The sequence below is a fragment of the Ostrinia nubilalis genome, chromosome 27 (assembly GCF_963855985.1).
Source record: "Ostrinia nubilalis chromosome 27, ilOstNubi1.1, whole genome shotgun sequence".
NCBI lineage: Eukaryota > Metazoa > Arthropoda > Insecta > Lepidoptera > Crambidae > Ostrinia > Ostrinia nubilalis.
The window spans coordinates 6,071,730-6,085,989 of record NC_087114.1 but is presented as its reverse complement, the minus strand read 5'-3'; the positions used below and the strand labels follow the sequence as shown (position 1 = coordinate 6,085,989).

Sequence of the window (14,260 nt, the reverse complement as noted above, 5' to 3'; positions counted from 1 at the left end):
TAATGAATGTCTATTTAAAATTGGTGTCTATTGTAAGTACACAGGGATGGGAAAATGTACACAGTATCCGTTGAGAAATACAGTTCCTTATCTAAGATTGTCCGTCTCTTTCACACGCATTGGGAGACAAATGAGTGATTCACTCATTTGTCTCACTCAGAGCGAGTGTGTCTCTAAGGGCAATATTTTTTCCTGAAGTCTTGAAATTATCGAAAACTAAATTTAATTGAAATCTGCTATTTTCTAAGATATTGTCCGCCTCTTTCACACGCATTGGGAGACAAATGAGTGATTCACTCATTTGTCTCACTCAGAGCGAGTGAGATATAAGTAGGTACATACGGGTGTATCTAAGGGCAATATTTTTCATCTTGAAGTCTTGAAAGTTAATAAAGAACGACTTATATTCTATTTTATCTATTCTTCGTCCCTTTTTTCGCACTGGGAGACAAATGAGTGACTCACTCTTCTCAAACTCATGTCTCACTCAGAGTGAAATATCCTTACTTTATCTTTTAGATTTAATAAATGTTTAGATAAGTTTTTAGAAGTAAATGTAACTATTTATACACAGTTAATTCTCGACGGATACTTGTGCTCGGAAGCGCAGGAAACTTTTGTATTACTGGAAAGCAGGTATGAATCTGTACACGTGTACCGTGTACGATGAGTGTGATATTTATGCAGGTACTTTATGATGTACTTTTAGATTTAAGTAAATGTTGATTATGAATATTTTTGTGTTTTATTTATTACCCGTTAATAACCCTTAAAAACCACAATTGAAGCGATTTTACAACCAAATTGTACGACTGTGCATAAATGTGTTTTATTCTTTAGGAATTAAATAACAACAGGAGTCTCAATAAAAATAATGAATATAGAAAATCATTTATTTTCTTGAATCAACACGTGACAACTTATATTTATTTCAACAACACTTTCACATTACATAAGTAAACTTGTAGTATTAAAAAAAACCTAGTGATAGAAGAGAAGTATTTAAATTTTTGAATCCAGGCTTTATTAAATAAATAAGGATAAAAAAAAAGAAAATAACTACATTTTCAAACAATGTACTTATTATAATTGTATTAAAGTGCAAAACTTACAGATATTTTTTAAATAAAATCGAATTTAAATAAATCTTTAACTAGCACATTATGATTTCAGTCTCTTCTGAGGTCCACGAACGCAAAATCTAGGACGCACACTCAGTGCGGGCGCCCGTCGCACAGTCGCGACAGCAATATAATTACGCGCGAGCGATAAGGATGGGTAGCTTGGGGTCATTGGACAAAATTCTACGTGCTCACGGACCAGGCTTTAGCCCTGAATTAAAACGTTTTATAGATGGTTATAATGTCAAAACTTTTTTTCCTGCCAAAGAAAAATACTTCATTAAAAACATAACCCTCCTGGCACAGTCGGGTAAAAAATACTGCTTCAAGACAATAGTGCAATTGGAATTTTTTTAATTCACAGATATTTAAAAAAACTTACAGAATCAGAACTTCTCTTTTAATAATTTTAGTTTTGATTTAGAGCTAGCGTAGTCTAGGATTAAGTATGTACTAAAAGTGGACTTAAAATATTTTAAATAAAAAAATCACAAACAGAATACTATTCATTTTAACCAAATGTTAACACTGAATATACTTAATAGCAAACAACACAGCATTCTAAACAACATAATATAGTTCTGTTTGTGTTGGACGAGTTTCGGGACTATTTTCTTACTATAAACCATTTGTCAATTTTATAATTTAATTGCTAAACATTTTTAAGTCAGTCACAAGGCAAAGAATAATGTTTATATTTGTCTCAAAACAGGTACCTATGTAATAATAATTACATATGAATAAAGCATAAATAAATATTAATAGCCAATTTCAGACCTAAGTATTTATAGCTAAAAATATATACAGGGTGGAATTTTGTAATGCCACCTGGAGGGAAAGTACTATTAATACTGCAGATAGAAAATTTTACTCAAAGAAAACATTGCTTTATTTTTGAAAAGAAAGAGAACTGCATTCACTACCATACCATACAATTTTCTGTACATAATTAAAATAATTTAAGATTTTATGGATTTCCTTTCATTTGATTTATCAAGTTTGTTAGACAGATTTCATCCTTATACTTGACCCTAACGATTGATGCAATAAAAATATAGGGTGTAATTTTTAACAGATTTTAGTAGGTTCGATTTCCGGGTGTGGCTAGCAAATTTTTGGAAATCTTTGAATGCAGTTCTATTTCTTTTCGAAAATAAAGGAATGTTTTCTTTGAGAAAAAAAATCTATCTACAATATTAAGAGTACTTTCCCTCCAGGTGGCATTACAAAATTCCACCCTGTATATTTTTAGATAGCAGCTTATTAAAGTTTGAAAAGATATTACGTACTACAACTTGTAGTTATATTGATTTTAAACCATATTCCAAGTCAATAGGATTTATTATTTGATGGCTATTGCCTTGTAAAGGTATAGAATCCTATGGATCACATACAAGCCCTTAGAGCGCTATGTAATACTATGAATCACGCACACTGGTCTATACTACTGACCACAACAGTCAGAACTGCTTTAGAATAAATATTTTGGGAAACATTATGCAATGGAATGTGTAATTATTATTGAATAAACAAAAAATCCAACTGCGTATAAAAATGACTATTTTAACGCAGGTTAAATTGGGCTTTTTGTTTATTCAATAATAATTTTATTTAAATTTTTTTAGTTAAATAGCATACATTTTTGTAAGCTACTTAAAAAGCCCTTTATTTTGATACCCCACTCGATACGTTGTGAGAAAAAAAAATTTTTTAAGACAATATGGCGCCTAAAATCTGCCATTTTTTTTTTCAATTTTAATAAAGCCAATGTCACTCTCATGATTAAGACGAATCTAACGACACCTCTCACGCTAAAAATCGGTGAAGCCGTTTGGGCTGTAGGTCGTGCCAAAGAAATATACATACATACACTCGAAAAACATAACCCTCCTTCTGGCGCAGTCGGGTACAAAGCAAGTCAATTAATTATTTTTATGGGTGAATAGAAAGTGTACTTTAAGAGTATTTATATAAATTATGACTCTTCTAAACAACTTATTTTAGTTTCGTCATTGTGCACACATAAACAACAAAGTCATAACCCCAAAATATGAATTAATGAAATCATGTTCATTGTCCCACACAGATATTAAATGAAGGCCATCTTGGCTCTATTTAGTCACAACACGCATTTCTTGTGTTACTAGGATTCTAATTTTGGATTTTTAAATTGTTGGAGTTACATCACTTTTGACTTGGATGCGCAAATTTGTAATACTCAACAATAAAAAATTAAGTTTAATCTTAACTACTTAGCTCTAACAGCTGTAGCCAGTAGCGTGCCCTTAATTAATTAATTGACAGTTTGCTTAAGCAGCCTCGTTGCATTTTTCATCTTCAGGCTTGTCCTCTTGTGTCTTTGGTAACATCCCGCGGATGCTCAGGTCATAGACAACCTCCTCTATTTTTTTGACGTCGTACTTGAGAGCGTCGAACCGTTTGCGAAGGTGATCGTTCTTGAGATTTAGCAGTCTGTTGGAAAAGGATAGTTTAAAATTAACGTTTACACAACACCAGGTGCGATTGCAGTCAAATACCTGCCTTTTTTTGCATAAAAAAAAAATAAGACACACACTAAACAGCAGGTGCACAATTTCAAGTCAATTAGTCAATTGAAATTTTACTTGTCCAGTATTTATCGCCCTAGGGTACTTCGCTCGTTATGTTCAAAGAAAAAGTTTTTACAGCGGTCATAAATCAACCTAACTCTGGCCTATGTCTAAAGAATGTATTTCTTATCTTCTTCGTCGCTACACTCTTAGCTGAGTGATGGTTTGGTAGCAAGCTTCACAATCCGTCGCCATTCCTCCCGCATTGCAGCCTTTCTTGAACACTCGTGGAGTAGACCATTGAGTGCGCTCTTCAATTGATCGATCCAGTGCATGGCCACTCTCAAGAACTTAAGAACTCCAGTAAACAATAAATAAGGAGCTCACCTGAAGCCGGCGTTGAGCTCCATCACGAAGCGCGATATCTGCAGCGGCCGGTTGTAGTCGCCGCGCGTCACCGCGTTCACCGCTAGGCGCGACTGGAAATCAGGGTGAAAAAAAATCATGATTTTTTTTATTTTTATTAAGTTTTGCGATCATTTCTTTAGTTTTTCTTACGGAAAACATTTTTATTTACGTTCGTTCGTTCGATGTAGAGTTGGCAACACCGCCAAAAAAAATTATGTGGTTTTCTAAACAATCGCAAATAGGTTTGTACGTAAAAATTACATTTTTCAAATTCTCCATACAAAACGACAATTTCATACATTGCCACCTAATATTATCATTGTTTTTTAACATTACAGTTGATTAATTTAAACTCCCAGCTTTTCATTAATTCAATTTTTGGTCATTGATTTAAAAATCTGTGATTTTTATTAAAAAAATCAAGCAATAAAAATCGTGATTTAAATCATGCAACCCTGCTGGAAATATACAGTTTTTGAGTTGAACAACTATCACGATAAACAACTATGTCTTTGTTTGTTTGTATCAAAATCGTTGATATACAACAATTTATTAACTTTGTAAAGGGCTTCAATATTATACACACCCTGAATTGGGCCACTTTCACATTAGGGCGCCAGAAGCGCGACAGCAGCATTTTTATAAGGTAAAGGTTGTCATATAGTATAAAATCATTCGCAGTGCGCCTGTCGCGCGTTTGTCGCACTACTAGTCATCTAAACGTGAATAGGCTTCATCATTCATTATCATTTTATAATGATGCATTACAAGCTGACATCAGAATCAGATAGCCACAATTAGGAATCTTTAGGACAACACAGAAACGTATATTCGACACAACAAAAATAATATTTCTTACCAGTTCTGAGCAAAGCTGCAGCAGCCCAATGAGATAGTCTTCAATGTCTAAATGGAAACCTTCTTTCTCTTCAACTGCACTGACTGGAATAAAGCATTTTAATATTTTACTAAATCAAAGACATCAAAATTATTACTAAACAAATAAATGTGACCGGTCTTTGTGGAAATCCTTGGGGAAGACCTTTGTCCAACAGTGGACGTCTTTCGGCTGAAACGAACGAACAAACTAAATGTGAAATAGTTCTGTGTGGTACACATACTTATGCATGAATATACACTTAATATTTGATTGGAAGAAAGTTGAATTGCATCTACAGGAGTCATTTAATGTTTTGTTTTTAAGCATATTAACTATCTATGTGTAAACTGAACATCTATTAATGATATTTAGTTGGAAAAAGTTTAGTTGCTGCAAATTTTTTTAAAGACTACATTTTAAGGATTCTAAGCTAGATAGATATTGCTTATACTTACTGCCAAGGATGTCAGCAACAGTCTCATGTGAAGCCAGCACGCCAACCTCTAGCCAGATGACAAGGGCAATCAAAAAACTGTAGCGTTGTGTCACCCAGCGCCAATGGTCATGATATCTAAAAATGATTATTTACGATCAGTGGGTACGATTTTGTATCTTCAAACCTGGAAGAACCTTAAATTGGAACCTTTTAGAGGGTCAGTGGGAAAATAAAGGTGTGTATGTTAGGGTGGTCCTTATTTCTACGAAAAAAATTTTTTTTCTTATATTTTGCGGGGCACCACGTAATTTGAATATATACCATATGAAAGTCTTTCATTATTTTTTTTTTAATTTTTAAAAGACATTTAGGGGTCGCTACCAAGGTTTGAATTTTAAGTAAAAATAAAATCTGTATTTGTTAGATTCATTTATTTTTAAAGCCAAAACCAAATAAAAATATTACAAAATTATTGTTGTTGCTATGAACTAAGATATTATGTACAATGTACATATTTGAATCAATTATTTTTAAGATATAGGAGTTTACTTGTTAATATCTCGACGCGTCGGTACCATGGTCGGTACAGAAGAGGGGTTGACGGGAGAAGGGGACAAGAAGCGATTGTCTATTCTATCTATGCGATGTTCATTTGCACCTAAAATGTGATATAAACACTTAAATAAAACATTTATGAAACCATGATTTAAGATCTTCAAAGCTTTTTGTAAATATTTTGACAGCTGGTAGCGACCTCTAAATCTTAACCAAAAAAAAAACAAAAAAAGCTAATTTCATATTTAGAGGTATATAATCGAATGAGAAAGTGCCCCGGGGATAATTCAAAAGTCGAAAAATAAGGACCACCCTAGTGTATGTGTTGAAAATAATACTTTCTGCACTCCGCAGTTAACTTTTAGTACTTATTTTTCTATTTTGAAATATTTTCTTACTTGAAGTAGTCTGTAGGGGGTACAGCCTCCTTTAGCTTCATGTAGCCTTCACGAGCCTTTTCAAAGAGGCCTCGGGTCTTTTGGCATGCTTGAGCGACTAAAAAATAAAGTTGAAAAGTAGTAATATTAGTAAAAATTCAAGTCCTTCAAAAACAAAAAGAGTGGTGATAGTTCAAGAAACCAAAGTACTTACTGCCTTCCTCTTTGTGGTGTATGATTTGTAAATAAGTCACCGCTTCGCGGGATATTTGGTCTATTTCCTTACAAATCGTTCTTATAACCTAAAATAAAACCAAACTGGATTAAAACCGCCAAATAAGGGCTAAACTATGAGAGGTACACTGTAAATCGATAACGTGACTAATAAATTACGATTTATGTTTATGTAAATGAATAAAATTTAAAGGAAATCAGTGAGAAAACTAACAATACACGTTCATGATTATTCATAAATATTACCTCACGAGTTTCTTGGTCGGAGTCCAGGCTATGTTGGAATTTTGTAAAAATGTCGGTGATCAACACGTTTTCACTCATTTTTACAGCAGTTTTCTAGCTTCAGAATAGAAAATAAATAAAATATCGAGCACCGCCGGATTTACAACACTTCAAAACAATAATGGCGGATAACTAAATGTTGCTATTAAAAAAAAAATAATGTCATTTTGTCACAAATTGTGATACTAGTTTTTTTTTAAATATCACGTGAAATTATACTCGAAATTTGTAAATTTTTTTAGCAAGGCAACACTAAATTTGCGTTTTGTTTCTTCAAGGGGTTCAATCCAATTACAAACTGCGTTTCGTTATCAGTACTTTCATTATTTTTTTCCTCATTTGTAGTTTTGTAGGTATATACTAGAGATGGGTTATACTAGGTAAATTTGATACTAGGTGCACCTATTCCAAGTATTTATTAATACGTGATCCAAATACCTGTTCCACTTAGTACGTAGTAATTTACCATACTTGACGCGACTAGTGCGGACTAATCCACGTATTATGACTTTAAAATACAATTTTCTTTGAAAAGATCCACTCGTAGTATTAATAATGCAATTTGAAATTGAATAATAATGTTTTTGCTGGTTGTTGATTGATTGATATCCTCCCTTCATACTTCAACAGGCTTAGGACTGTCAACTTAAAAGTTGGCGTATTTAAAAGATATCAATTTTATAAAAATATTTACATAATTTTTTCTATTTTTTATTTATGCAATTATCACGGACGCGTGACAACAAACCAAAACAAACCTGTCGGAAGAATAAAAACTGGTTTTTTACCGGCTAGTCAACAAGGAGTGAGCTGGATGAGAGAGAACAAAAATTAAAATATTCAAAACCTTACCTGTGTACAAATAGAGTTTAAATTACGTAATACATCAAACACCTATTCCTATCTCACACCTGCCTGCGCTCAAATTTGTTTGTCAGACAGAGACGGAGTGAATCTCTACGTTCGCACATAAGCTTAGCGAGAAATACGCGGTGCGCGTAATACACGACTACGGATTATGCAATAATAACCTCTATTACTTTGATGGTAGGGTCGGAAATCTTGTAATTTAAAAAATACTTAGCGAGAAATACGCGGTGCGCGTAATACACGACTACGGATTATGCAATAATAACCTCTATTACTTTGATGGTAGGGTCGGAAATCGTGTAATTTAAAAAATACTAGGTGGATCAAGTATTTTAAAAATTGGAATAGGTGCCACTTAGTACTGTAAAATACCTAGTGTGTGGATCTGTTCTAGTAAATACGTCTCATCTCTAGTATATACCTACAAAATCATTTAGTATAATAAAGTTTACTTACTTAAAATACATTTGGAACTTAGATTTGGAAGAAGTATCAAACAACCCATTTTCTGCTTGACCCAAATGTTGACTGGGAGAGAATGCCGTTTAGATAAATAAAATATAGTATAAAAAAGAAAACAACTTTATTTCGAACGCTCAAATGCAAGTAATGCAACCCAAGTTACAGTCTCATTCATTACATATTAGCCAGGGGGCCATTCCAGCTGACGTCCGCCCAGGATATGCAGGTGGAGGTGGTAGACACTCTGTGCTCCGTGCTTGCCGTCGTTGATGACCAGCCTGAAGCCCGACTTGTCCAGGCCTTCTTGGGCCGCCACCTTGCGTGCTGCGATCATGAGGTGACCTGCAAATAGAAGAGTTATCATTACTGTAACCTTATATTCAAATCCAAATAATGGGCTGGACAGTTTGTTGTTGTGGAAATCCTTAGGGATGGCCTTTAACCAGTAGTGAACAACATTTGGTTGAAACCAATGTCCTTTTCAGGGCAAGTAATGTAAATAACTATGATAATTATTATGGCTTGCCCTGCCACCACTTCCAAACATAATATTGGCTGCTGCTTAGAAGTGGCAGATGACAGAGGAAACTTATTGTTGACAGCTCAAGGTTATTTCACTCGAGGCGAATGCTAAATAAATACTATGTTATCTCAATAATATAATTATGCCAACAAAGTTTATCTTTAATGAGCATAAAATAGTCTTGTAACCTTCCAGTTCCCATTTTACTAACATAAAAAAATGTGTGGTAAACAAAAACTATAAAGACTTGCAACAAAAAATATTGCAACTTCATTTCATTAAAGGAAAGCAATGCAACATAAAAATTATATAAGTAGTATATCCGTTAAGCTAGCACCCATAACACAAGCATTAAGTTGCTTACTTTGGGGCTAGCTGGCGCTGTGTGAAATTGTCCAAAGATTTATTATTATTATATTTGTAAAATAATGTTAATTACCTAGAAGCTGCTCATCCTCATCGTCGGCCTTGGACAGCTGTGCGATCGGCTTGCGAGGGATCACCAGGATGTGCGTCGGCGCTTGTGGGTTCACATCGTGGAAGGCAACGCACTGCACAAAAAATACTCATTAAAATTAATCTGTAAATACAATAATGTTTAAGTTTTGTGTCAGTGAAGAAGTTTAGAAGCGACTGTTCTGTGTATTGATGACGAAAAGGATAGTGTGCTGCGTGTCGTAGTACGAAAACGGGTGTACAAATAAATAGGTACTTCTCAATGGTTGGGTCTCTCTTGGTTCATCATTGTTGGTTATGTCAGTTGCCAAGTAAACAAAAAGAGAGGAAAAGAGAGGAATCAAAATTGCATGCTATTCAAAACACGTGCTGCAGACATACTAGGTAATCTTTAAAACTAATTCTAATTGGAAAAATAAGTTCAAGAAGTGTGAGAAAATCTTGACAGAAAACAGCTGTTGACAGAACACCGGTCGGTAAAATTGTTACGTGAAAATATATTTAATTCGTTACCTGTTCGTCTTCGTAGACAAACTTAGCAGGTATTTCCTTCCTCAGAATCTTCCCAAATATAGTATCGCCACCAGGGGCAGCAGATTGCGCGAGTTCAACTTCACCGCCCGCCATCTTTTTGTAACTGCATTTTTTTTTCCATGTCCATTTTGACGTTTCAATCGTGCGGTCCGAATCGGACCACACTGCGTTATTTTAATAAAAACAAAATCGTGCATGGGGTGCAAAATACCCCCATGACTTTTTGAATACCTTAAAAGTGTTAAAAATATTGTTGAGCTTTTTTTTCTATAAAAGAGAGAACAAAATTGTATTTACTTATTTATTTTATTGCTTATTTTATTTGATAAAATAATCTAAATCTAATACATAATACGTCAAAAATATCCCAGCACGTGAAAATAAAATTCTAGTTTAGAATAATACCTATCATTTATTTAAATACTGTGCCTTATATTTAAATCTTAAGCTTATTTATTTATATCCTAGTATCCCGCTTGATGCTCGCTTATAGCCTACAGCCAGGCCCTGTAGGCCACATCATGTGAAGGAGAGACCTGCCAAAAAGATGGATTCCGTTGAACCTCACTGTCCTGTGATCTTCATCAACGACTACATGATATCCTGCTAGTCCTTTTTGTTTTGCGATATTCTTAACTACTATTAACAGATGACCTGAAACAATTAAAATAAGTGACCTCACTCACTCAAGAAGAAAGCAGAAAATTATAACATGTATTTGAATATAATTTACTCATAGGTCATGCAATATATGGTATCATATTTTCGCACACCAATTAGCACCACTGGTGAATGACAGTCACAAGACCATTCTAGAGTAGGACTACTGTTGAGTAAGGTCCTGTCACTACTCTTTATTGGCAAAGACAGCGGAGAGTGATTTCACTAGCTGGGAATAATGATTAAAACACATACAATCATGCATTATACCAGTTTATTTTAGCCACTCAGTACACCACAACCACTAACAAAAAGGCCACATCATTTGACGATGCCCCATGACATGAAAATGCAAGTGATCGACTGTAGGACCTCCTTGAAGGCCTTCATTCATGATCACCCGAAACCCAGTTGGATGCAGCCCTTTACTTTTCGCAACCCGACGACATACGATGAGCAAATGTCCTACAAACATGTAATAAAATTTTGAAAGATACAAAAAAAAATGGAAATAATGCATGGAGTGACTGTTGCCAAAATGTGTAGCTTAACCACGTACCTAATATTTTTTCATCCTCAGGTGAAGCTAAAGACAATCTTGGTATCACTTTCTTGGGGACTACAAGAAAATGAGTTGGCGCCTGCTGATTTTTAGTTGCGTCAAAGGCCACACACTGAAAACAAAAAAGAAACACGAATAGTTATTAGCGAATAGCCTACACTATTCTATTACGTAAGTAGATACCATGTAGATACATAATATTTCTCTGAAATAAAAGATCGAGCAGATAAAACACAATACTTACTAGAACGATTCGGACTATCTAATTCTAAAACTTTCTACTTAGGCAGCTATGTTCTTTGAACCAAGGCTTTCCAATTTTCTTCCACATTTAAATTAATTTTGATAAGCTTTTAGAAACCTACACAATAATAATCACATACCTGCACCTGCCAATGTATCTAAACCATATAAACACACATTGATTGATAATTTAATTTTTATCACAAACTTACATACCTGCTCATCTTCGTAAATATATTCAATACATCCTTCAGTAAAAAAGTTATGGAAATTAGATTGCACAGCGTTTTTCACGGACATTTTTATAAACAAATTGTCAATAATCAGCTTGTTCGAAAATAAATAATGATTTAACAAATGACAAGTAAACAAAAATAACTCGTCACGCCACCTTGCGCCACCTATGTTGTGGTTGTTGTATGACTCAAGGCGTTTGTTCGAATTGAAGGTTTCAGGCAGGAGATAGCAGTGATACGTCACACCAATGATTGCTGTTATCATTTAAAGCGACCGCTTGTGCCTAAATCGATTCCAGCTATTGCCTTCTTATGTGAACATTACATATTAAAGTCTTCAATCGGTTCACTATTCTTAAGACGATAAAAACATCCTTGAAAATTGACTGATTGAATTAATTCATCAAACACGAGTTTCATATAAAATATTTTGTATTGAAAATAAGACACAGTTTTAACAATATCAATTATATTAATTAAAAACACATAACATTGGCTATGTTACAGCACAATTACAATGTAATATATTACAATGCAGATCACAGTCTTATACGGTACTCAAACATGAAATTATGAGCTTAAATCATTATTGAACAGGCAAAAATATCCTCAGCAAGGCAAAAAAATAATATTTTTTACTTTATTTGGAAAACAAACAGCTTTACTTATTATATCGAGTGGGATGGAACACACTCGTGATATAAACAAGAAATGAACATGTACAAAAGGCTTAAAGGATCATCAGTTAAAATTTCATCTTCAAATATATTAGTATGTTTGTACTCTTTTGAGTACAAATTACAAATACATTGAAAGGCTTCTAACGAACTACAAGTCGTATAATAAACGCATACATAAATAAACCACTTTTTTGAGCTTTTTCTATTGAAATTTGCTAATGTCGAATTGGGGTATTATGAACCCCAAAACATACAAGAAATTGGAATGGAAAGATGTATAAAAAGCATTGCTATTCTTTAAAAATAATTATCGTGGAAATAAATTGAAACAGAATGTGACTCTAGCTTATAAAACAACTCAACTTTTATTAGGACTATTATTATTTATCTCGTTTTATAATAATAATTTCATAATTATTATGAAAAAAGGGGTGCACCAATACCCTATTTTTAGTATTTTGCCGGCTTCAGTAAAAAACAATGCGATCGTCCTAGTAAAAAATAAATAAATAAATTGTAAATAGCTTTTATCTTGCGGCGAAATGCTTGACGATTCTTTACTGCTATCGAATGAGACATAATCAGCCTTTCATAAAATATGCAATTTTACACTATTTACACTTAATTTTACAATACAAGTTATTAATTTACTTTAATGGTCAGTTTTGGTTATTTATTTCATCCGTAGCTATGCTTCACATCAAATTACATACATTTTAAAATTATCCTAGAATGATTGTTTGTATTTTGTCAAAATGCGCTTAACTGTAAGCCTTACAACAATGTGCTACAAACAGTCACACAAAAAATGCACTCGAAAAACATAACCCTCCTAGCGCAGTCGGGTAAAAAATAATAATGACATCTCGATAAAAAAATAATGGCTGACTAATTACAACCTTTATTGTAATCAAGGTTTTTATAATTGCACTCATTTGCAACCAAGTTGGCGCCACTATCGAGTAAGGTTCTATGGCGCCAGCTGGCGAAATAAAAGAAACCTATTGCTGCTTTTTTACACTCCGCGGAAATTAGCCAAGTCAAGTCAAAAAAACAGTGGGGTGGGGATGAAAAATGAATGAATTTCATCCCCACTCCTCTGTTTTTTTGACTTGACTCGGCTAATTTCCGCATAGTGTAAATCCGCCATATAACATAACAAGTACATACTTTACAAGACTTAACACATCCACTCATTTATTTTACCGCTTGTTTTAATAAAATAATCACAAATGCATATTAATATTGAGCTACGGACGGATTGTATTCCGAAAAAGATATGTAAATTATTTAGACCTGATCGATTTAATTCCAGTTTATTATGTTATACTCTTACAATTTTGCTATAAAATCCTGTCAAGTCAATATTATAGGTATAGCGATTGTCAGAGTTAGTGCCTGAGGTATGGGAGCAGCACGGGAGGTGTGACATTGACATATTATGACATAACAGAGCACACAAATATAGTTCCAAAAATACTGAACTGTCCTATCCATGATATACACCACTAAATTTTTATCACCGAAAAAATTTTAACAGGTTATGTAGAAACGTGTGGAATATTGAAAACAAAAGAAAAAGAAATGGTTTTCATGAAGTTAATTTTTTTATTAAATTTTCGTTAGTCCGTATTGTACGCGTCACAGCTGGGTCACTCCGCTGCTCGCTAGAGTAGTCGTACGCGCTCGCACGTTGCATCGATCTGTCTGTCTCGCTCACGCCTCGACCACGCTTCCAGTGTTATTATTACATACTTAGCTAACTGAGACCATTTTTAATTCTAATAAGTGTTACATTATCGTATTTAAATAGTGCTAGCGACGCGTGTGTCAATAAATTACCAATTTTAGGAGGATATTTTGAGTCACTTTATTTTACTCTTTTTTTTGCACAAATGGGATCAGTATCAATAACTCATTACCCAGAATTTTTTTTTTCGGTGATTAAAATTTAGTGGTGTATAGACATACCGGATCGCTGGTTCCTATTTTTGCCATGTAGGAAACCATATAGTTGAACGATGGTAGCGCCCCTCTGTCATTGAATTTGGTGGGACAGTTCAGCGTGGGTCATCTATATGAAGATTTGAAGTCTCACTGACGTTTGAAAGTCACGAAAACACCCTCCCGTGCCGCTCCAATAATCCAGGTACTGACTTCTAAATAAAGCTAAAATTATGCTATTATAA

The 14,260-nt window shown here is 33.9% G+C and overlaps 2 protein-coding genes and 1 long non-coding RNA gene across 3 annotated transcripts; all 3 read right to left on the bottom strand.

The window, feature by feature from the left end:
* Positions 1-894: 894 nt before the first annotated feature.
* Positions 895-6,981, bottom strand: LOC135085085 (translin). Its single transcript, XM_063979862.1, has 7 exons — positions 6,807-6,981; positions 6,541-6,628; positions 6,348-6,444; positions 5,414-5,529; positions 4,938-5,020; positions 4,058-4,149; positions 895-3,593 (listed from the first exon to the last, which is right to left on the bottom strand). The coding sequence occupies exons 1-7, from the start codon at positions 6,882-6,884 to the stop codon at positions 3,431-3,433; spliced, it is 717 nt and encodes a 238-aa protein (XP_063835932.1). The 5' UTR covers positions 6,885-6,981; the 3' UTR covers positions 895-3,430.
* Positions 6,982-8,281: 1,300 nt separating this feature from the next.
* On the bottom strand, positions 8,282-9,808 carry LOC135084978 (adenosine 5'-monophosphoramidase HINT1). Its single transcript, XM_063979739.1, has 3 exons — positions 9,670-9,808; positions 9,140-9,251; positions 8,282-8,519 (listed from the first exon to the last, which is right to left on the bottom strand). Exons 1-3 carry the CDS (start codon positions 9,781-9,783, stop codon positions 8,359-8,361), a joined length of 387 nt encoding a protein of 128 aa, XP_063835809.1. The 5' UTR covers positions 9,784-9,808; the 3' UTR covers positions 8,282-8,358.
* A 274-nt stretch (positions 9,809-10,082) lies between these two features.
* LOC135084979 (uncharacterized) lies at positions 10,083-11,558 on the bottom strand. The gene is made up of 3 exons (XR_010259984.1): positions 11,372-11,558; positions 10,910-11,024; positions 10,083-10,344 (listed from the first exon to the last, which is right to left on the bottom strand). It is a non-coding gene; the product is annotated as an uncharacterized LOC135084979 (long non-coding RNA).
* Positions 11,559-14,260: the final 2,702 nt, after the last annotated feature.

Excerpts from the sequence above, each read along its gene's own strand:
- LOC135084978 (XM_063979739.1), bottom strand. The coding sequence starts at position 9,783 with ATGGCGGGCGGTGAAGTTGAACTCGCGCAATCTGCTGCCCCTGGTGGC. Across the intron at positions 9,252-9,669 it reads TTGTCTACGAAGACGAACAG|TGCGTTGCCTTCCACGATGT; the intron begins GTAACGAATTAA and ends TTTTTTGTGCAG. Across the intron at positions 8,520-9,139 it reads TGAGGATGAGCAGCTTCTAG|GTCACCTCATGATCGCAGCA; the intron begins GTAATTAACATT and ends TTCTATTTGCAG.
- LOC135085085 (XM_063979862.1), bottom strand. The coding sequence starts at position 6,884 with ATGAGTGAAAACGTGTTGATCACCGACATTTTTACAAAATTCCAACAT. Across the intron at positions 6,629-6,806 it reads CCGACCAAGAAACTCGTGAG|GTTATAAGAACGATTTGTAA; the intron begins GTAATATTTATG and ends GTTTTATTTTAG. Across the intron at positions 5,530-6,347 it reads CCCCCTACAGACTACTTCAA|ATATCATGACCATTGGCGCT; the intron begins GTAAGAAAATAT and ends AATCATTTTTAG.